Source organism: Lynx rufus, unplaced genomic scaffold (assembly GCF_022079265.1).
Source record: "Lynx rufus isolate CCGP_SWC_20201006 ecotype Redwood Valley unplaced genomic scaffold, mLynRuf1.p SCAF_3, whole genome shotgun sequence".
In the NCBI taxonomy this organism is placed as follows: domain Eukaryota; kingdom Metazoa; phylum Chordata; class Mammalia; order Carnivora; family Felidae; genus Lynx; species Lynx rufus.
The window spans coordinates 60,751,031-60,774,864 of NW_025814845.1; the positions used below are offsets into that span (position 1 = coordinate 60,751,031).

General features: G+C 41.5%; 1 protein-coding gene across 1 annotated transcript in view; it reads left to right on the forward strand.

Annotated features, from left to right (window-relative positions):
• Positions 1 to 23,834, forward strand: part of FRAS1 (Fraser extracellular matrix complex subunit 1) — a 293,351-nt gene that overhangs the window by 86,920 nt on the left and 182,597 nt on the right. The window contains exons 17-19 of the mRNA XM_047092267.1: positions 390 to 566; positions 16,228 to 16,368; positions 18,927 to 19,070. Of these exons, the coding sequence (XP_046948223.1) occupies positions 390 to 566; positions 16,228 to 16,368; positions 18,927 to 19,070 (462 nt within the window). The remainder of the gene's footprint in view (positions 1 to 389; positions 567 to 16,227; positions 16,369 to 18,926; positions 19,071 to 23,834) is intronic.

Below are 23,834 nucleotides of genomic sequence, written 5' to 3' on the forward strand. Positions count from 1 at the left end.
ACAACCATTTTTGCAAAAAATACAGTAATGGCCTTTGTGTGGGTGCCTGTTAAAATCTTCAATAAAAACTGAGGCCATGATATTAAAACATCATTCAGTGAATGTGTATCTGGAGAACCAAGCCAATATTGTCCAGTTTGCTGTTTTTTTCATACTCTAGCTTGACAGCCTTTGCAAACCCGAGAGATGTGACCAGTTAACATTACCCTCACTGTGCCTCTCATGAATATTATCACTCTGTGCTGTGTATAGAACACTAGAAGGTAATTTTCTGATAAGATGTATCAGGTGAACTCTTCTAAGTAGTTTAGATTTAATTAGGGACTCCCCTTGGTTGCAGCATGTATATGACCCTTGGATTGTTTTCTGCATTTTATTCTTAATGGCAGCCTGTCATTCCTCTTGCCTCACTTGTGTGGGTCCAGAGCCCTCTCACTGTGCCCAGTGTAAGAAGCCTGATGAAGGACTGCAAGTTGAGCAGCTGTCTGGGGCGAACATCACCTCTGGCGTGTGCCTGTCCCAATGTAGAGCCCAGTTTTACTTGGAGAACACCGGACTTTGTGAAGGTGAGGAAGCATGATTTGAGGAAATGTTAGATAGCTTCTGGGCTTTGCTCTGGGGAGATCCTGGGAGGTGGGACCAAAGCCAGAAGCCCTTTGTTTTCACATAAGAACTGTTCCAGGATACTTGTGGTTGGAGAAGACCGACATGCAAAGGAGACCCCACTCATGTTCTCCTTCCCTTGGTGAATAATAGATGATCTTAAAAAGCTGGTTCCGGGGCGCCTGGGTGGCGCAGTCGGTTAAGCGTCCGACTTCAGCCAGGTCACGATCTCGCGGTCCGTGAGTTCGAGCCCCGCGTCAGGCTCTGGGCTGATGGCTCAGAGCCTGGAGCCTGCTTCCGATTCTGTGTCTCCCTCTCTCTCTGCGCCTCCCCCATTCATGCTCTGTCTCTCTCTGTCCCAAAAATAAATAAATGTTGAAAAAAAATTAAAAAAAAAAAAAAAGCTGGTTCCATTTACCCCACTGTCCCTAAAGTTACATTCTAAGAAGTTCCAGACAGGAATTATTTCAGAGACAGTATGAGTAGCTAAGAAAGGCCCAGTGCTCATGGTAGAATTCCATTTATTATTTCTTCCAATTTGCTACTCTGAATATGAATTGGCCCCTTCAGGGCAAAATCTGGACTTCTGTCAAAATTTAGAAGTGACTCCCGCCATTGCCTTAGCATAGCATCTACAGAGAATTGGTGCCATCTTGAATAATTTGACTCAATAGCTGGATCATCTATGAGTGGTTGAGCAGATGAAGGGGAGAGATGTGTAATTTTGGGGGGAGGTAGGGGAGACCCCTCTCTGCTCTTACACAAAGTTGCCTTGCTGTTGGGTATATTTGACTCTCAAGCTGCTTGAAAAAAATCAATACTCATATTTTTCATTGTGAGCATAATGTATGTTCATTAAAGGAAACTTTGAATGTAGAAAGATAACCTGCCCACCATCTACCACCATCTACCACTTGGGTAATTACTTTCACCATTTTGCTGTAATATAGCCAAGTCTTTTCCTGTGCATAAGTTTGAGTTTTTATTTTTACCACATAACTGTTAAGCATGCTGCAGATTCAATTTTGTATCCTACAATATCCAATTTTACATTGGAAGGTACTCTCACATGGAAATGATGGATTTCAAGGTTAAGTTAAAAGATTTTAACACAGTGAGTCCTATGGAATGGTAGGAAGTATGTAGATTTGGAACACAGAGACCCCAGGTCAGACATTTAAGCTCTCTGAGCCTTTGCATTCACAGCATTAGAATAGGGATAACTATCTTTCACAGACTTTTTGCCAAGATCAAAGGAGGTTAGGAGTGTGAAAGTTCTTGGCAAATTGTAAAGCCCCATGCTCAACTGTAATAAATCTCAGTCCAAATACTCAGGTACTCAAGAACATTATAAAGGTAATCCCCTGCTCCCTGGGATGCACCAGGCTTCAGGGAAGTTACACAGTGCCCAGAAATTAGGGAAAGGGTCTTTACTCTCTAAATACACTGATTCCTACCCACGTATGCATTGCCTAAACTCTCTGTGGTCGTTTAAACTCTCATGGTTCTGTTTCCACAACCACTTCTGAAATACAGGAATCTTTATCACTAAGAGTCCCGGTGCCTTCCCAAGGCACACACCATACAGCCTTCCCCTCTGATCCTGGGAGAAATAAAGAAGAAATCTTCCCAAGCTACTCAGCATAGTTAGCTTCTTCCTATAATTTTGGACACTATATTAAAAGTGAAAAATAGAGAATTTGAAGAGGGATCAGAAAAGAGAAACAAAAATTAACATTTGTAAAGTTAAGTCATAAATAAATATTGGAGTGACCAAGGTTATTCAGCCAGAATATAATGCTACTGTTAATTTGGTACACACCATGAACCACACGCTAAGTGAAGTGCCTTACTTGTTGTTCACATAGCTTTGGTACCTTATGGGGTAGGGGGACAACTGTATTAGAGGAGAAGAAATGGGGGCTTCCAGAAGTTAAGGCTATAGCTTGTTCAAAGTCATGTAGCCAGCATAGAGGAGAGTCCAGTGGATTCTAAGTCAGCCTGACTCCAGTATCTATGCCCTAAACCTGGGGCTACTGTGTTATGGTTGCTGAAGAGGCAAAAGCACAGCATAGTAAAATGCTGCAGGATTTAAGGAAGCATCCTTGACAAAGGAGAGTTTTCTGGGAATCCCTTTATACAGACACCTTTTTAAAAGGATTAGAGTCTAATCCTTGTAGAGTGGTTTAATTGTGGCCCCATGTGAAAGGTCTAGATTGACCTCTATAGTCCCTTGTACCCCGTGATTTTATGCCAGTTAACATAATATTATTAGGTATCACACATATAGCTATCTACTCACATTTATTACCAAATCCTTGCGCAATCTCTGCTAGGTAGATTGTTGTACTCAATTTATAAGTGATGGGAATGTGGCAGAAAAAGGTTAATTGAGTTGCCCAAGATTCCATTGGGAAACTTGAGTGCAACCACCAATTGTTTCCAACCCTATCTGAGTATTAAGTGTGTTGACTGATGTGTTTCCTGTCACTCATCTCATATCTTTGGAAACCTTTCTGCCTCCTCCCAGTCTGTTCCATTGTCGATTCTGCTGAAGTGTTGTCTATGAAGTCAGGCTTGAGAGCCCTATGAGACTGCACTGGGCTCTCCTTCTCGCACATACCCAGAAATGCCCTTGCTTCTGTGCAGAACATTTCAAAGGGTTGGGGTTTTTTTGTGGCTGTACCATTGAGAGTTTATTTTGCAGCACTTTTGATCTCAAGTGCCTCTCTATAAAGAAGAGAAAAACAACTATTTTCTGGAACTCTCCCTCTTCCTCTCTCTGAGACTGCAGTACAGAGTGATTAGAATATTACTGCAGCTAATGAAAGCGAGAAGCAGATGCATTATAGGAAGAAGCAATTTACTTAGAGTCTGAAGTGGTGTCAGAAGTTATCATGAAAGTTTCTACTCAGAGCTACATGACAAACCCAGGAATTATCTTGTGGAAGATGAAACAAAACTACTCGAGATATTTGACTAACATCCAAGACTATGATTGAAGGACGAAAAAATACAAAATTAACAAACAGTGACCAAAGAGAACCTTGTTGATGAGTAGCTCAAGGGCAGTCTGTTTTTATTCATTCCTTTTACGGATTTCTATTGAGTGGGCCCTGGGTGGCAGGCATTGTCTGGGCACTGGAGATACACTCAAGAATGAGTCCGACAAAATCCCTACTGTTGTGGAATTTATATTCTAGTGAGAGAAACAGGTAATAATGAAATGAATAACAACAGTAGCAACAAAACCCATGTCAGGTACTTGAGTAGTGGTCTGTGCTGTGAAGCCCACAGCGGGATAAGAGAGGGGGAGAAAGAGGTGGGCTGATGTGCACTCCAAAACAGAAATACTTTGGTGAGGTGGGGACGGCCACCTGCATGTGTTTGTCCTGTGATTTTGGCTTATGCTCAAAAATGAACTTGGGTACTTTAGAAGATGGAGCTTTGACGTTAATGCTTTTTTTTTTCCATATAGCCTCTGTGTTTGCAAAATGTGGCTACAATTGCTGGTACAAAAGACCGTCTGTTACTAATTGTGAAAGACAATGTGGAGGCATTTTCAGTAGTCAACCCAAACTGTGCATGTTTGTTGAATATTAACATTTAGTATTAACATTTAGTACTTAGTATTAACTCAAAGAAGGATTTCAGTAATGTTATCCAGAGTTCATTTCACCTATTTAACTGATTCTGTCAGCATTGACAGATTCTAGTTCATTAAAAAAACAAACAAACAAACAAACAAAAACAGGAAATACCCATCAGCTCCCTTGCACAGATAAAATAATAAAAACTCAATTCCTCCAAAACTTTCAAACATCAAAAAACTATACTTTTTTTTTTCTTTTCAAATTTTTATTTAAATTCTAGCTACTTAACATACAGTGCAGTGTTGGTTTCAGGAGTAGAATTCAGTGATTCATCACTTACATATAATACCCAGTGCTCATCACAATACAGTGCCTCCTTAGTTTCCATCACCCATCCTAGCCCATCTCCCACCCACCTCCCTCTGTCAACCCTCAGTTTGTTCTCTATCTTTAAGAGTCTCTTATGGTTTATTTCCCTCTCTCTTCCCCCACCCCCCCATATGTTCATCTGTTTTGTTTCTTAAATTCCACATAAAAGTGAAATAATATTATCCCTTAATTTTTTATTCATCTATCCCAATTGGTTTTCCAGGCCTCCGTGAGTTCATGAATCCATATGAAGTCCCCAGGGTAGAGGTGGGTAGAAGGTTGCTATGTTGTACAATTCCAGGAGTGCCATTCTTTTTTTTTTTTTTTCCAAAGTTTATTTATTTTTGGGACAGAGAGAGACAGAGCATGAACGGGGGAAGGGCAGAGAGAGAGGGAGACACAGAATCGGAAACAGGCTCCAGGCTCCGAGCCATCAGCCCAGAGCCCGACGCGGGGCTCGAACTCACGGACCGCGAGATCGTGACCTGGCTGAAGTCGGACGCTTAACCGACTGCGCCACCCAGGCGCCCCTCCAGGAGTGCCATTCTTATGGTGATTCCCAAGACGGATACCTCCTGGGGGCATTTAGTGACTGTGCAGCCCATGGTGGATGGACAGGACAAAGGACCTGGAGCTCTTGTCACTGGGAGGCTTTTCCTCTTTCCTACGAATGTTCCTAGGATCAGGCAGATCTCTAAATTCCGTTTCAGATTTTCCTTCCATTCTTGTTGAGGTGTTTTGTTTTTGTTTTTTCTTTCTTTTAAAGGGTTCAGCTATTTTGAAACCTTAGCTTTTATTTGCAGTCTGTCTAGATCAGAGCTTTTCATAAGAATCTGTTGGGAATCTTGTGAAAATGTGGATTCAGATTTAGTAGATCTGGGATAAGGCTAATGCTCCTGGTCCAGGGACTATAGTTGAGTAAGCAAGCCTCTAATTTAAGAAGGGCAAGTATATCATTTTATCATTGGTATCCTTCTTTCTAACTAAAGCAGTTTAATTTTTTTTTTTAATTTTTATTTATTTGTGAGAGAGAGAGAGAGAGAGAGAGAGAGAGTGTGAGCGGGGGAGGGACAGAGAGAAGGAGACACAGAATCTGAATCAGGCTTCAGGCTGTCAGCACAGAGCCTGACAAGGGCTCAAGCTCACAAACCACGAGATCATGACCTGAGCCAAAGTCAGCCGCTTAACCGACTGAGCCACCCATGCGCCCCTTGCCTGGGATATTTTAAAATGCTATTCGCTGTTTATCTTAAGTTGAGATTTAACTAGGTATCTTTTATTTTATCCGTAAACCCTACTTATTACCCTTCAATCTTGAGATAACCTCTTTTAATCTTTTGGCATATTTTCTTACAGTTATTTATATGCATACTTGTGTGTATACACACACACACACACACACACCACTTCATGGCTTATAAGTTCCTTACAACCAATTATTTTATTAGAAATTTTGTGAGTTTACATTTACTCCCATTTTATAGACGAAGAAAGGAAGACTTAAAAGGAATTAACTAATGAATGATTTAGCAATGGAGGATCCTAGGCTTTAATATAGGCCATGGTTGCTCAGGAAATGTTCCCTTCCGAGCCTGTATCCTTTGTTCTTCATTTCACACTAGAGCCTTACAATTTAATTTCAGGCCAGGCCATCTCAATTAATGATGCAGCTCTGTCACCATGTCAACAGCTTGGCAATGGTGACCAGGACCGGAGCCGAACATACTCAGGGTGATTAGATTAGCCATGTAATTGCCCCAATTCTGTGGCAAATGAATGATGGATTCTTTCAGTTCCCACACAATTCAGCAAGAGGGTCCAAGATGATCTGATTTTGAGAGAATTGCAAGTTTTTTTAAAAAAAAAAAAATTTTTTTTTTTCAACGTTTATTTATTTTTGGGACAGAGAGAGACAGAGCATGAACAGGGGAGGGGCAGAGAGAGAGGGAGACACAGAATCGGAAACAGACTCCAGGCTCCGAGCCATCAGCCCAGAGCCTGACGCAGGGCTCGAACTCACGGACCGCGAGATCGTGACCTGGCTGAAGTCGGACGCTTAACCGACTGCGCCACCCAGGCGCCCCGAGAATTGCAAGTTTTTAAAAGTGAACTCTGTACTGCAATAATGAATTTTACTTACATGTCTTCTGATGTAGTATGTCGGTGGGCACACTGCTTTAACAAAGAATGGAGAGGTAGTAACCATCCCAGTGGCCCCCATTCCTGCATTGGCATCCTTCTCATTCTACTTAGAATAATCATGGAGCTCTAGTCAGGTTAAACATAAGAGAAACTTTTATTTTATTTTATTTTATTTTATTTTATTTTATTTTATTTTATTAAAAAAACTTTTTTAACATTTATTCATTTTTGAGAGACAGAGAAAGACAGAGTGTGAGTGGGGGAGGGACAGAGAGAGAAGGAGACACAGAATCCGAAGAGGCTCCAGGCTCTGAGCTGTCAGCACAGAGCCCGACATGGTGCTCGAATTCATGGACCGCGAGATCATGACATGAGCTGAAGTCAGACACTTAACTGACTGAGCCGCCCAGGTGCCCCAGGGAAGTTTTAGCAACCAAATCTTTCCAGGTCTTCTTTTTCAGTCTTGAAGATAGTATTGTCTCCTTAGGCTGGGTCTTACTGCAGGAAGCACATGTCAATACAGGTTTGGTATCAATTTAAAAAAAATTTTTTTCCTCTAGTTTTATTGAGATGTAATTGACATAGAACATTTTGTTAGTTTAAGATGTACAGCATCATGATTCAATATATGTATATACTGGGAAAGGATCACCACTTAGCAACTTTCAAATATACAATATTGTTAACTGTAGTCACCATCCTGCACATTATATCTCCAGAACTTATTTATCTTATATCTGGAAGTTTACACCCATTTCCTTCCTGGCAACGACCAGTTTGTTCTCTGCACCTTTATTGTTCAGCCAGCCCTAGCCGTTGAGTGTTTTTCAAACCCTTTGTGGTTGTCTATGCCATTTTCTTTGTTCTTAGTGGCCTCTAGGAGTTGAGGGTGTGCTAGGTAAGATTTGTTAGTGTCCCAAAGGGGAGGATCTCAGTTAGCAGCCAAGATGATGGCTGATCAACACTAGAGCCTCAAGTAGCAGCTTTTAAGTCATGCAAATATACCTCTTCGAAGGGAACACTGGGGGATGGGTATTTCAGTCTGCTTCCTCTGCATTGAGCCATGGGGTGATAGCCAGCCAGTTAAGAACTGTTTCTTTGTTTGCTATAGTCCCATTGAACCAGTGAACTCTAATCTCACTTACCACCAGAGCCAGGTTGTCAAGGGGGTGCCAAGCATATGCATAAGTGCCTTCTAGGAAGACACAAATGACCTGGAAGGAGGCAGAGGTAAAGCACAAATATGGTTTCCACCTCCCAGGTCTACTAGGAGTCTCGCAGTCAGTAGGCCTCTATGCATGTGTTAAATTAGAAGCCTGACCCTTAGCCAACAATTTTTAAGGTGTGCAAATAGGTCTCTTTCTGGGAAAGACAGGGAGAATGGGCTTTTCTGACTTCCAGTCTCTGTACTGAGCCCTGGGGGGATAACTGCCACCAAGTTTTGTGGGCGCATTAAGAAATACTTCTTTACTTGCTATATAGTCTTATGGGTTTTGTGGATTCAAGCCTGTTTGGCTTTCAGAGCTAGGGTTTTGGGGACCCATCCCATAAGCGGACTCTTAAAAGCTGGGGCATCACATGTTGACTCTAAACCCTTCATTCCTCAGGGAGAAACTGGGAGTTCCTTCCTGATTGTATGGTGCTGTGCAGGGGGGTGGGGTTTATGGCAAGAGTGTCCCAGCCTTTCCTGCCTGTTTCCATACAGGTTTTTTCTCATTTGCCTGATATTTAGGAGTCCCTCAACTAGTTTCTGAATTTCTTTCAGAGGGAATTGTTCCAGGTGTCACTGTAGATTTGGTGTGAGTTGGAAGTGAGTTCAGGAGCCTCCCGTGTCACCATCTTGGACTGGAACACCATTTTTTTTTCTTTTTAAATAGGAAATTCACCAATTATTTTGGCCAGTTAATTAACATGCTTTAGGTGAATCGGAAGAAAAAGTACATTGTTTGTATTTTGATCTATTTAGTTGTTGCTAAGTTTCACCAAAGGCCTGAAGGCAAAGAGCTTTAATTAAAGAAATAAATGGGCAGGAGTCTGCCTGCTCCGCTTAAGAGTATGTTATTATTTATGAAGTTGGGATTCCCTTGCATTAATTGAATAAAATACATGGCATCTATATTAAGCAACACTCTTTAATGTAGTCCCCAGAGTGCTGACATAAGCTGTATAAATGCATGCCTTCTGGTAATGTTCAATCTTTTTCACTTTCCCCTTCTAGTTTTTATAGCATGGGTGTGCTCGACTTTGGGGATAGAAAGATGAAAAAGATATAGACCATGCCTTAAGGACCACATGATCAAGTAAGGGAGAATGACTTCTGAACAAGGAATTAAAAGAACGTGATACACATTCTGTTGTAGGGGCCAAGGGCAGGCTGCCCTAAGATGGGCCACTTTGGCATAAAGACTGTTTTCAGTTAAAAAGCAATCAAAACCCAGCAGATTCAGGAAAATCTCTTTACCTTCCCCACACCTGCCTAAAAAGAATTTAGATAGAGGACCTGCTCCAGGAAGAGAGCTATGACCATAGATAACTACATTATGATATAAATTGGGTATGATAGACAGGGAAGAACCTAGCAAGATCTATTTGATCAAAGTCCTTGTATGTCCCATTGTTTCTGAGTGGCCCAGCAAACATTGGTTTACCTAACATTTACTGTCTTTAATCTTCCTGAGGATTGTATGTCTTCTCTTTGAGCTCTCAGACCCCTAACCCCTCTCCTTAGTTTAAGATAACATATACACTTCATTTTGCATGTCTTTGGAATTCAGTGTCTGTATGGATTCCCCGTACATACACTATTAAATTTTATTTTCTCTTGTTATTCTGTCTCATGTCAGTTTGATTCTTAGGCCAGCTAGAAGGACCTTGAGGGGACAGGAAATTTCTTGCTCCCCAACTGTAATGGCAGTAGGCACAAGTTCACAAGTAGCCCGCCCTTGGCCCCTACAACAGCGTGTACCATGTTCTTTTAATTGCTTGTTCAGATGTCAGTCTCCCTTACTTGATCGTGCTTTTCTTAAGGCATGATCTATATCTTTTTCATCTTTCTATCCCCAAAAGAGCATAGAGGAGACTGACTCTGTCTGGGAGAGAGAAAGTATGAGAAAAGATTTGCAGAGAGAAAACTACATCATCAGTCTGTTGAAGAATTAATAGTTCACCAGGGAAGAAGGTGGGAAAGGGCATTCCAGGTCAAGGAAACAGCAGGTGCAAAGGCATGACATATTTGGAGAAGTACGATGCATTTGGTATTCCCGCAGTGTAAAGCCCAAAGTGGAGACATAGGGATGAGTCACATCATGAAGTGCTTTATGTGCTACGCTAAGGAGTTTAGAATTGACACTCTGGGTACTGGGGAACTTTTAAAATATTTTAAATAGGGGAATAATCTGGTCAGTTTGCATTTTATAAAAATCAATCCCTTACTTGTGCAACAGGTAAATGCGGAGAAGCAATGGGACTGGTAAGGAAGCTGCTGCACTAATCCACATCATGAATGATATTGAAGGTCTGCACCAAAGGGTCATGGGGATGGTTAAGCTGGGATAGATTTGATATAGTTTATGGTATTTGACAGAGTCTTGGATGGGTTGTGGTGATGGAAAAGTAAAAGTCTAAGGTTTTCAGCATGGGTGTCTTGGTGTATGGTGGGACTGCCGAGTGAGGCAGGGAATAAAAAAGAAAGACAATGTGGTGGGTTGGTTGTAGAATTGGGGGTGGATAATAGCTGCAATTTTGGGCAGAAGGAATGTGATGCCATAATTTGCATTAAGTCTATATGGGCTGAGCTTGGAAGTGGATGATGAGTAGTATTTTGGAAATAAGGAATATGAGACACCAGTGAAGCACCAAGTTAGAGATATCCCTTAGGCAGATTTATGTAATTGGAGTTCAGAGTAAAGGCCAGAGATGTGTACATAAATTTGGGACTCACCAGCATGGAGGTCATCATTAAAGCCATGAATAAGTTTTCTTAGAGTGAGAAGAAGGGCAGTGGTTGCCGTTTTGGGAAGCTCCAGTATCCTGACGTAAACAGAGAAAGGCTGAGGGGAAATGATCAGAGAGATGGGAGAATTAGAAGAATGTGTTGCCAGTGTTTCCATCTACCTATCCACCCACTGGCTCACCTACCTACCCACCCATTCAATCAGCAGGAATTCATTGATTGGGAACTTATGACACGCCAGGGACAGGGACTATGATCAGTACTACAGTACTACTATGATCAGAGATGGAAAAAATATGATGTTTACTCTTAAGTGGTTCTTAATCTAGTGGGAGAGTGGGGAGGAATGGAGGGATAAGTTAAATCAGCTCATTTTAAAAAAGGGAAGAAGAAAGAAAGAGAAGAAAGAAGAGGATGGTGAGGGAAAGGAGGAGTTTGATTTTATTTGACTTAATTCATTTCAGTTTTCATCCCTTGTCACAGGACTCCTACTGTATTTCCTAGAGGATTTTTGATATTTACATCATAATTCAAGAGAAGTCTACCTCAAAAATTGTTTTTGACATGAAAAGCCAGGAAATTTTATATGATATAAAATTAGGGATGCTGAACCACTTTTTATATCACTGAAAAGACAAAAAGTAGCATGTTTGTTGTTTGAAATTTAAATAGGGGATAGGGTAGAATAGAATAAGAGAGTAGAATATAACAGAACAAAAATTGATATGTTTTAATTGTTTTAGGTAATATTTTTTTTTTTAATTTTTTTTTTTCAACGTTTATTTATTTTTGGGACAGAGAGAGACAGAGCATGAACGGGGGAGGGGCAGAGAGAGAGGGAGACACAGAATCGGAAACAGGCTCCAGGCTCTGAGCCGTCAGCCCAGAGCCTGACGCGGGGCTCGAACTCCCGGACCGCGAGATCGTGACCTGGCTGAAGTCGGACGCTTAACCGACTGCGCCACCCAGGTGCCCCATAATTGTTTTAGGTAATATTTTTCTGGAGTCCGGTTCAGTAGACTTTACAATCATCTAAGGACAGTTTTAATGCCAACACTTTTAGTGCTTAAGCTGCTCAGTTATGCTTTTTCAGAAATATACTTAGCCATCAACTGGAAAGTCACTCTCTAAAAATGTAGTAGTACGTGGGGAAATTATTCATAGAACTTCTTTCAAATCTTTTCCATATATGCCCTATAATGGAGTTAGTCTTCCTTGAAGGATCTTAGACTTCAAACCAGAACTCCTGCTATGAAAGCAGATTCCATAGAATGATAGAGCCTCATTAAAGTCACTGAAAGAGTATAGACATTTCCCAAACTGGTGCAGAATTGAAATTTTGTGAGATTGTTTTAAAGGTACAAATGCCTGTACTTACAGAAACAGAGCATTGTAAAGGAAAAAAAAAATCCTTTGACAGGGTGGCCACCCAGTATGTCCTTTTCCCTCTGTGCCCCTCGGCAACTAACAGGCTCATTATCCATTTGGTTATTAAACATTTCCAATGACCCCAGCTCTAAGGTTTGATGTGGTGATATTTAAATTTCTAAAATCTAGTGGGTGACAAAGGGACTTTCTTGTGGAATTCTTGGCCCATCAATCTTTCAACTTATTTGTCCTCTTTGCTTTCCTGTTTTATGAATTCAAAAATAACCTTTACTTACATTGAGCCAGGTTGTCACATTGACTTTGTGACCAAATGGAATGAAATAAAATATGTTGTGTGCTCACAGGCATTAATTCATATTCCCTAGTTTTCAGTTCCACAATGATATGCTTTGATTTCCTATTTATTAGGGAGGTATAAGAAGAAGAGCTAGGGATCTTAGCAATCTTGTAAAGTCTAATATAAACATATTGGTATTGTCGTAGGTATATTTAAATATGTGGAAGTATGTTGCTTCCCCAAATCATCCTGGAAAGCTTTATGTTGACAGTATAATTTAGCTGATTTTTGAAATATTGCCACCTGACTTTTGATTACATGCCGCTTCGTTCATTTGTGTTAAACGTGTCTTGCATAATGGGCTAATGTGTACCCTTCCTTTTAATATTTGCTTACCTATTCTTTTTTTGTTTTTTGAAAAGGAAATATTTTCTCAGTGATTTTGAAAATATTGGGGGAAAAATTCTTACTGTGATTTGTGCTAATAGAGTTGTTTACAAGGCAATATAAGAAAGGAAATTATTTTAAAAATTGGAGCTCTAGCTCTGTTTTTCATATTGTAATAAATACTGTTGAATAGGTATAAAGTTCTGCAGTATACCCAGAGATGAGAGTCAAATATTTATTAACCAGTAAGTCAAGATACTGCCGAATCCAAATAGATATTGGTCTTAGTTCAGGAGCAGGGTCCTGGAAGCCTCCTGGTGGAGATGTTAAACCTTTTAGGTGTTGGTTTATAGATAGGGCAGGATATTAGCGTGGGGTCAAGGCTGCAGGGAGTACTAGAAGACTTAGAACAGCAGTGTATGTCAGCCATGTATCGGCAGTTTAATATTTAACAACCAGTACTGCTGGACCAGGACATCCTAGCTTATATTAGCCTTGCATACGTTACAAAACGTATGTTGTGTTTTTATAGCGGGTTGGTAGAAATGGAGACTTCATTGGTGTAAAATCACATTTGGTTCTTCCAAGCTGCTGGTCTCTGTCTGGGTATTTGATAGAAGGAGCAGAGAGGCCAAAGAGGAGACTCAGAGTGGTGTCCCTGCAATTGTGGATCTTGTCCACCGGATGGACAGCAGCAGGTGGCCTGAAATCATCCACATGGCTAAGAATCAGGTCTTTGTCTTACTCACCATTATATCCCCAGCACCTAGACCTATTTGAGACTCAATAACAAATGAATGATTAGAGGTGAATGACTAGCTGTTTCATAATAGAGGTTTTATTATTATTCAGGTGTGATGAGGCCAACAGATCAGGAGATAATTGCCATTGAAAAGAATGTGTTACTCACAGTTTCTAAGAGGAGGGAGCCCACAGGGGCCACACCCAGAAGCACCAGGGTTGGTCAAGAGGCAGAAGAGTGAGGGGAAAATGTAAGCAAGAACCTTTATTGTGGTTTCTGTGGGGAAGTACAAGTGAGACAGAGTAAGCAGCTTAGGGTTGGCTAATTTGAATAACTTCAGTGGGCTTTGGGGTGTAGAGAATGTCTCCAACGGGCAAGAGGATAGTGGCCCCAGTGTGAGTGATAGGGGAGGTGATGGTGTGTGGATTTGGGACTGGCTAGTTAGCATATGAAAGGCATTCTACCATGATAGTCATTTACTATCTCTAGGAATTGACTAGCCCTGGGAAGGTAGTCTCTCCAGGATTTGCAGGACCCCAGATGTCAAAGTATCAGAAAGTAAAAAGTCATGATTAATACACTGGCCACCCTTGGGACTTCATGCAAATATCGCCTTTATTCTTTTTTTTTTCTTTTCACGGAACATGTCCACTGTTGTTTTGGTTTTTGGTGTTTTTTAAATTTCTATTTAAATTCTAGTTAGTTAGCATATACTGTAATATTGTTGTCAGGAGTAGAATTTAGTGATTCATCACTTACATACAACACCCAGTGCTCAACACAAGTGCCCTCCTTAATACCCATCACCCATTTAGCCCATCCCCCAACCCACCTCCCTCTATCAACCCTCAGTTTGTTCTCTGTCGTTAAGAGTCTCAAATGGTTTGTTTCCCTCTTTCTTTTCCCCCCTTCCCATATGTTCATCTGTTTTGTTTCTTAAATTCCACATATGAGTGAAATCATATGGTGTTTGTCTTTTTCTGACTGACTTATTTCATTTAGCATAATATACTCTAGCTCCATCCACATCATTGCAAATGACAAGACTTCATTCCTTTTGATAGCTGAGTAATATTCCATTGTGTATGTGTGTGCGTACATACCACATCTTCTTTATCTGTTCATCAGTTGATGGATATTTGGGCTCTTTCCATAGTTTGGCTATTGTTGATAATGCTGTTATAAACATTGGGGTGCATGTACTCCTTCGAATCAGTATTTTTATCTTTGGAGTCAATACCTAGTAGTACAGTTTCTGGATTGTGAGGTAGTTCTGTTTTTAACTTTTTGAGAAATCTCTATACTATTTTCCAGAGTGGCTGCACCAGTTTGTATTCCCACCAACAGTGTAAGAGGGTTCCCCTTTCTCCACATTCTCGCCAACATCTGTTGTTTCCTGTGTTGTTAATTTTAGGCTAACAGGTGTGAGGTGGTATCTCATTGTGGTTTAGATTTGTATTTCCCTGAGGATGAGTGATGTTGAGCATCTTTTCATGTGTCTGTCAGCCAGAACATATGGATGTCTTCTCTGGAAAAGTGTCTATTCATGTCTTCTGCCCATTTCCTCACTGGATTATTTGTTTTTTTGGGTGTTGAGTTTGATAAGTTCCTTATAGAACCCTTTTGTTCTTAAAGGTCTGATGTAGGCAAGCAGAGATGTCTTCTTTCTTCTTTGCTTCTACATTTCTTTTTATACCTATGTATAAAATAAAAAGTAGGTATACCTATGTATACCTACTTGCAACATAGCACTCAATGATAATAATTACAGCTAAGATGTATTAAGTCCTTACTATATACTTAGCACTGTCCTAAGAACTTTACATGCATCAAACCCAATTAATGTCCACAACACCCCCTGCAGTATGTGCAGTTTATATTCTCATTTTAATTTTTTTTTTCAACGTTTATTTATTTTTGGGACAGAGAGAGACAGAGCATGAACGGGCGAGGGGCAGAGAGAGAGGGAGACACAGAATCGGAAACAGGCTCCAGGCTCTGAGCCATCAGCCCAGAGCCTGACGCGGGGCTCGAACTCACGGACCGCGAGATCGTGACCTGGCTGAAGTCGGACGCTTAACCGACTGCGCCACCCAGGCGCCCCTATATTCTCATTTTATACATGAGGAAGTAGGAGCCTTGAGAAGTTATATAAATTAGTCAAGGTCACATAGAATTGTGATGTGATGCTCTTACTCTCTCTACTATACTTTGCCTCCCATTAATTGCATTCTAGTTCCTTGCTTGTGTGTCTGTTGATGCAGCTAGTTTGAGCAGCTCAAAATGTTGGACAGTTCTCACCTGTGTATGTTCAGTCTCCATCAAAGTAGGCACCATATAAATTTTTGTGAATGAGTAAGTAAAGCTTCCATCACTGTTTGCTATAATTTGAGCAGCCTGATAAGCAGCCCATTGTTTAATGATGGAGGAGGAACTGTCCTGAGGGAAGGAGACCTGTTTTATGGCTTTCTGGTCTTTCTTTGACATTCTCTGAGAATGGAACTTGGGAAGAAAAGAAATGTATGCCTCTGCAAATGGTTATTTCTGTTCCGTGGCATTTGTGCCTTACTTAATCTGGGTCCCACAGATGCTTGCTTTGCAGGATATGGCCTTTAGAAAGAAGGATGTGAGATGTGTACTCTGTCCTTGGGAAAAACTAAGTGAATGTGCAGAACTTATTCCAACCCAGGAACGTTAACAGGAGAAACAGAGCTCCCGAATTTGTCATACGGCAGCTTTCTTGATTGTCTCCTCTGCTTTATCTCTCTTCCAGCTTGTCACCAATCCTGTTTCAGGTGTGCAGGGAAAAACCCACTTAACTGCACAGCCTGCTGGCCTTCTCAAGTGCTGTTGGATGGGCAGTGTCTCTCCCAGTGCCCAGATGGATATTTTAACCAGGAAGGCGGTTGCACAGGTGGGTATGTAACATGCTGGGGCATGTTCCCTATGCCATGGTTATGTCTCTGTATTGCAGCCAGACTCTGTCATTGAAACTTTTGTCATACCAGGACACTAGGTTTGAGCTGTACATCCTTATCTTGAACTTGTTAGGAGTAAAGGTATAGAGTGAGGGGAACAAATGAAGTTCTATTCTTCCAATAAGGGAAATACAGATGAAGTAAAAAATTGGAGTCAGCTTTGCCCTATGCACACAGGGAGGGGTAGATTTGATGGTGTTGATCATGAAGCTACTACATCCAGGTTCTAATGCGGCTCTGTAGGACCAGGCATTTGGGTCTAACTCTAGAGTTCTCAGCTCCACTTCCCCTGGCTACAGCCTAAGAGAGTAGAGATGAAAGCAAGGTATTTATTTTCTTCTTTGGTGTGTCGGTCCAATAAGTTTTTAACAACACCTTTATATTTCAGTGACAGAGATTCTAGAAATTACTGGTTGAGATTAGTTCAGGGTTTTATTGGAATTGACAAAATACTAAAATTTAAGCACCTTATTGTAGCACTGTGTTTTCTTGTATCTATGGAAGAAAAGACAAAACACATCCTATCATGATTACCATTTTGTTTCTAAAATTAGACTGTTGAGACCTGCTTATATGCTTGTTATAAAATTGTATCACATGTATTTCTAGAGTCAGAAAGCATATAATAAGTGCACAAAATATTTTTAAATGTTTATTTATTTATTTTGAGAGACAGAGAGTGAGAACATGTGCTCATGAGCAGGGGAGGGGCAGAGAGAGAGGGAAACAAAGAGAATCCCAAGCAGGCTCTACACTGTCAGCACAGAGCCTTACACAGGGCTCAATCTCACAACTGTGGGATTATGACCTGAGCTGAAATTAAGAATCAGACACTTAACTGACTGAGCCACCCAGGCGCCCCAGTGCACAAAATATTTTTAAAATAAGTTAATCCTTGCCAGGTTCATCTAGCCTCAAACTCCAAAGAGGAAATCCAATGTAAATGCAAATCTAGACTGAGGATCAGTATTATATTTCTCCTGGAATTTTCTTTTTTCAAATACCTTTCTAATCTCTCTAGGCCCTAGATGGGTTTGCTCTACTTTAAACACTCTATCAGGCTCAGTGGGAATGTTCCTGGTTTCTCGTCATTGGGGTTGTCCTTGAAAACTGTTGTCTGTCCTCTTGTGCCCTCACCCTGGTCCCACTGGCTGTCCTGTGTGTGAAATTGTTGGGGGGTCAAGTCTGAGTAGCTCTAACTCTCCTCCGTCTATGCCTCTGCCCGCTTGCAGCCAGCAGATGGACGGTGCCCCGAGTTGGCAGGGCACCCGGGTGGCGGGAAATCTGGCAGGGAGGAAGAACTGGGAGGTAGAAATCATTCTGAGAATGCGAGTATCTTTAGGACAAGCATTTTCCAAGTTAAGAGCCTCAGGAATGTAGGAGGGATGACGAGTGATGATAGCTCATGCTAGCCTTCTAATCAGCAGCTCACTTTCTTACTTGCTTGCCTTATTTATTTATCTGTTTGTTTTATATATAACTCCTTATCTTCCCTTGGCCTCTCACCATGAGAAGTGAGAGGTGGTTGACTATACACGAAATCTGTGCCTGTGCTTTCCACCAGCTCTGTGCCAGAAGGGAAATCTTTGTCATCGGTTCCCGCAAGCGCTGCCCAGTTCTGGTCCCTCACCTCTGCTCCTCTTGGAATCAGACACGCTTAGACCTCCTCGTCCTTGGCAGAGAAATCCTTAAATCCCCTGCTGCCTGCCTTGGCAGCATCAATGCGACTGCAGCTGCAGCCTTCTTTGACTCCTCCTCGCCCTTATCTTTACTGCCTACACCTCCTGCGACTTACTTGTTTCCAGGGCAGTCCCCCTGAGTAATTTGAGCTTTCCCTGGGAGAAAACATAGCTTTGACATGGTTTTGTCTAAGGAATTGAACTTCAAACCTGGCTCACGATAACCTCCAGGAAGAGGGCTTTCTGTTTTTTTGTATTTTAATTAAGCGTTGCTGCTAACAGGAGGCATCCAAATTGTGGCCTGAAGGGAGAGCGTGGCTGGCATCTGACTCTAGTTAGAAATATTGCTGTCCCTTGCTATGTATGGCTCCCCTTTGCCTGCCAGGAATTTCTGAGAAGCAAAATGTCACCCTCCTTTCCCTGTCTAGCTCTTTGAATCACGCAAGGTATTTTAACGAGAGGGAGGGCGTCTTGCCACTCGCTCACCTGTCTGCTTTGTGACCTTGATCTGAATGAGCTTCCTTACTTCTATAGATTGGGGCTATTCCTGCTGGGGCTTCTGGAATGTGCAGCCAATTACTCCAGTTTTGATGGTTCTAGATTCCACCTTCTGTCCTTGGACAGTATTTTCATTGGCAGCAGAAACGTCATCTTTTGGTCGGGTCTGACGGTATGCCAGGCTTGCTTAGGAATCTTCGAAAGATGATTAGTGTCTAAAGTCTGCTCTTGCTGTAATTTGTGGAAGTGCATTAATGTTTCATGTGTTCACATGGTGAGTGGCTCATTCCAATCCTGGCTCTCATTTCTCTCCCCAGAATGCCACCCCACCTGCAGGCAGTGCCACGGCCCATTGGACTCTGACTGTATCTCCTGTCACCCTCATGTCACTCTTGCTGGTGGGAGCTGCAGGACCAGCTGTAAAGAAGAACAATTCCTCAACCTGGTGGGGTACTGTACTGGTGAGTGAGAGCTCCTTCAGAGTCCTGAAAATCACAAGCCAAAGACTGAGGTTCTCCATACCAGGCTGAAGAAGCCTGTCTTGTATCTGGGGGAGCCTGGGTGGCTCAGTAGGTTAAGCATCCCACATTGATCTCAGCTCAGGTCTTGATCTCAGGGTCATGAGTTCAAGCCCTGCGTTGGGCTCCATCCTGGGCATGGAGGCTACTTAAAAAAAAAAAAAAAAAGGGTCTCTTCATATTTGTCCTTTGTCATCAGATGAAGAGCTATTTTTTGGGAGGCATTTGTCTCATGTCTGGGAACTTCACTGCTTCCTATCAGACATTTAGTAAATATTTGTAGATTTAAATGGAATCTTCTAATAACACTCTTGAAACTGCTGAAAAAACTTGGAACCTTATATTCATGAAGATTGAAGTGATGATAATATCACCTTATGTGGTGCACTTCACCTTAAGATAGCAACACATTTCTTCAGTCACTCTGAAGATTCTCCCTCTTGTCTACATTATCTTCTGCCTCTTGCTGTGGAGAACTTTTGCCATCAACCCTAGGCACAAAAATTTAGGGAGATTAACCTAAAAGTAAATCAGTTGTCTCAGGAGATAGGATTTTTTTTTTCCTCCTCATTTTAGAACTCAGGTTTCAAAAAAGGTCTATATTAGGAAAGTAGCCTGGAATTTGGGTAATGATGAAGAAGCCATACTGTGTTTAGGGTTCATGCATCCATTCATACGACAGATATCTTTGAGTGTCTACTCATGGCCAGATGCTCAGAATACAGAAAAGAAAAGAAAAAAAAAAAAAAAGGAAAGGTGAATAAGACAATGACCATGCCCTCAAAGAGCTTATGGTCTAGAGAGAAGAATGTATAGACTAGTGGGTTATTACATCTTTCTTGACCCATTTCTCCAAATTGTAGGAGAAACTTAAAGAGATTTGCCTGCAACAGCTTTTGTCACATCTCTGACTGGCTTGATTGGGAGGCATTCTGAGATGCTGCTGGGAAAGGTGAAAAGGCTAAGATCTGGTTGGATATATGCTGCTGAGGTTGATCTGTCTATAGGACTTGTCTTTGGGCAGTGATATGAGGTGTGGTCAATTATCTAGATCATAGTATGGAGCAAACACATTCAGTCTGGGACAGCATTAATGCCTCAGTTGTCCATTTTGGGGGGGGGGGCACAGCAAATTAATGACAACCCTCCAAGTGTGGCTGGTAGTGCCATGGTCCTGGGTGATCCATTCCTTTTTGCAGATGACCTTAGTTGATAGCTAGACATTGGGGTCCAGAATTTATATACTAGGAAGACTAAACTGTCAACAGCAGGGCTACAGCCAAAAGATGCTGGTATTCAGGGAAAAACATAATTGTAAAGACTGCAAACATTTTAGGGGCAATGAAAAGTGGAAGCTCGGAGAGTCCAGGCTTGAGACTCATGAGATACCCCACAGCTGCAGAGTGTGAGCCTCTTACCAGTACTGCCAGCTATAGGCACGGCTGACTTGGGAAGTGGGCAGGTAGAAAACATTAGTGCCTACCCTTGAAGAAGAATCTAGGGATGGCAGGGGCTGACTGTTATTATAGTTTGTGAGCTTGAGTTCAGCAACCGCTTCTTTCTTACTTTAGGATACAAAGGAGCAGTTACTATGAGAACTAAGAGGTTCTCCTGGTTTCAGTACATTAGTAAGTATTTACATAGAACCCACAAGGTGCTGAGTTGCCATTTGAGGGGACACAGGTATCTTGCACGCTACTTAAGGAGATGAACCAAAAACACAACTGGCAGTTAACAATCGTACAAAGAATCTTATGGATAATAGCACCAACAGGCAATATGGGTTATAGGAGTTCAGAGGCATAAAAGATGCGAAAACCATTGTAGAGAAGGGAGAACCTAAATTCTTCCTGAGTCATAGCTAGGATTTGGTTAGACAGAGGGAAGGTAGGCAGGATTTCTGGGTATGGTTCCATAGGAGACGGGCCAGAAGGTAGAACATGTGGGCCGTTTGTGGCCAGTGAGTGATCCCACCTGGCTGAAGAGCAAGGTTTGTATTAAGGCACATTAAATGAAATGATTGGAAAATTCAAGTTGGAACCAGAGTCTAGAGAACGCAGAGTTCTAGGCCAGAAAGTTTAAACTGAATCTTGTGGGTAATAGAGTCGTGAGAGTTTGGGAGAAGACTGTGCCTTGGCTAAGGTTGTGCTCTGGGCAGGACACCTATAAGCTGTGGAAGGTGAACTAGAGCAAAGAGAGATTATAGTCAGAGAGAGGAGTTAGAAGGGCGGACCTTCATGATGACTTTTCTATTTCCAACCTATTCTGTATGTGGACCCTAAAAATTTTATGCTGGGACATATTTTATAAGTAAATGTTTATGTAAGGAAATTGGAAAAATTTAATTTTTAATGAGTTCTGTTCTCTCCAATGTCCAGAGCCCTCTTTGATAATAAATTAGGTGATTAGGAGTCACATTAATTTTTTAAGGCTAATAGGGGACCATTAGAATAAAGAATCATGGGACTAGGTTAAATGACTCTGAAAATCCTCAGCCCTAGAAGAACAGTCCCCACTAAAATAGGTTGCACGGGACAAACCTTGTCTGTCCTAGGAATTGGGTATAGTAAGTGAAAGTTTTTCAGTAAGGTAACCATTGTGTGGTGCTTAGAAATCCTTTGTTGAATAGATACTGGTGTGTCAGTGCTTGTTACAGAATAATTTGACCAATAATTTCAATTGTTGATCTTTTCAAGGAGTGCACTGACCCCAAAGTTTGCTTTTTCAAGAAATATATATCCTTTCCATAAGTCTTCACACTTCTGTCTGTAGCACCATAATGAATTCCTTCATTTACAGCTTCATCAAACATTTTTAGACATACACTCCATGCCAGGCACCATGCTGGGCCCTGGGCATACCCACATGAATAAGATATGGTGCTTGTATTCAGGAAGAGTACAGCAGAGTGAACGAAGGACATATGTTTGAATATGATGTTGCTATGGAGAGGAGGCAAATCTGTGGGGCAGGACCCTAACCCACACTGGGTGTGGGGGAGGGTGGGTAGTAAAGGCTTTCCAGAGCACACCATAACTGAGATGATTTTGAAAGATGAGTGAGAATTAGAGGGGTTTGGAGATTTGGAGGGGAGAACATTCCAGAAAATGGGCCAAAGACTATGATCTGTTCGGGCACCAACAAAGAATTAAGCAGAATGTCAGCCCTGAGTGTGGGAGTCATGGTACCTGAAGCAGAAGGAAACAGGGCCAGTCAGGAAGGCCTCGTATGTTATGTTTAAGGAGAATATACTTTGTCATCAAGGCTGTGGGGGTCTCTTGGAGGTTTCTAGGGAGGGGATGGTCGTGGTTGCATTTCTGTGAAGAGAAAGATCCACCAAAGATTGTGTAGAAGACAAGACTGGGGCAAAAGGATCTTAAGAGGTAGTTGTAAGAAGTCAGATCAGAGAGGAAGCCCTTTAATGAGAAAATCGCTGAGGGGATGAAGAGAAGGGGGTATGGCTTCACTAAGAATTAATTATATATTAGGTCGACCTGTGTGAGACCTGTGTGAGAATTAATTATATATTAGGTCGACCTGTGCTGGTTTGTGTGCACAAATGATCAAATAGTGGCAAGTTTATATGGTTCAACCTAATAGAAGCAATCGAGAAGTCAGCAATGTCTCAGCCCTGGAGACTAAGGGAGAGGGAATTTGGGGGATGATTTTCAAGGTTTCTGGGCAAATAAATTTGAGGAGTGGGAGTACCATTTTAAGGGCAGGAAATGGAAGACAAGGGGTTTGAACTGGACAAATTGAATTTGGGGTGATCATTGGACATCTAGGAGTAGCTGTCCATGAGGAGGTGGAAGGTTTAAATGAACACCCGTTTCTTTCTGTAGCCACTAGGAGCTCATCTGCTATTTTTATTTTACCCTGAACCTAAATTCCTAGAACATTTTTTTTAACTCAAGTGTGGCTTTAGTCAGGTCATAGTTTACCTCTGGAACATTTCAAGCACTTTTATCTAAACTCAGGAAGGTGTTAGGGAGAGCCCTGTGATGATAGACAAAGCAGAAGATAATCCTCCCCATGCAGTGCCATCAGTGAAATGCATGTTACCATCATTGGGAAATTCTAGCCCCTGGAGAAGAACCCTCTCTGTTCCCTCTATCATGTGTGAGCTTGGCAGGGTGGTAGGATTTACTCACAGGATTTATTCTCTATCTGAGCTGTACCTAAGATCATCATCAGAGACCTCTTAATTGCACTTAGCTGTTTAAGAAAGAAAATTACATCTAATCTATCACACAGACAAGAATAAACACATCCTGGGAACAGGTCCAAAACCTCAATGTGTTATCACATATGGAGATGTCATATGTGTGGGTTTTTTTGTTTTTTTTTTTTTCCTCCTCCAAGCTTATCAAAGCAAATACATAGTTTGTGAGATTTAGGCCAGGGCTGAAGGTTTTCAACAAAGATAAATGAACTGAGGTGAGAGGCAAGAGTGGACAAATTGCAGCAGGCATGGTTCAGTGCTATGGAAACAGGCTTTTTCATCATAGATTTTTGTTGTTGTTTACATTTTTCCCACATGTAAACAACATTCTCCCAAATTTCAAAGCTTGAGGTGCCTTCTCCACTTGTCTTTCTCAGCTAAAACCTTTTCCCCTGTTCATAGAAGATAGTGAAAATTAAAAAGAAAACATGAGGGGAAAATATCCAGATGCAGAAGCATTAAAAAAATGCTGTGGGTTTTGTGGA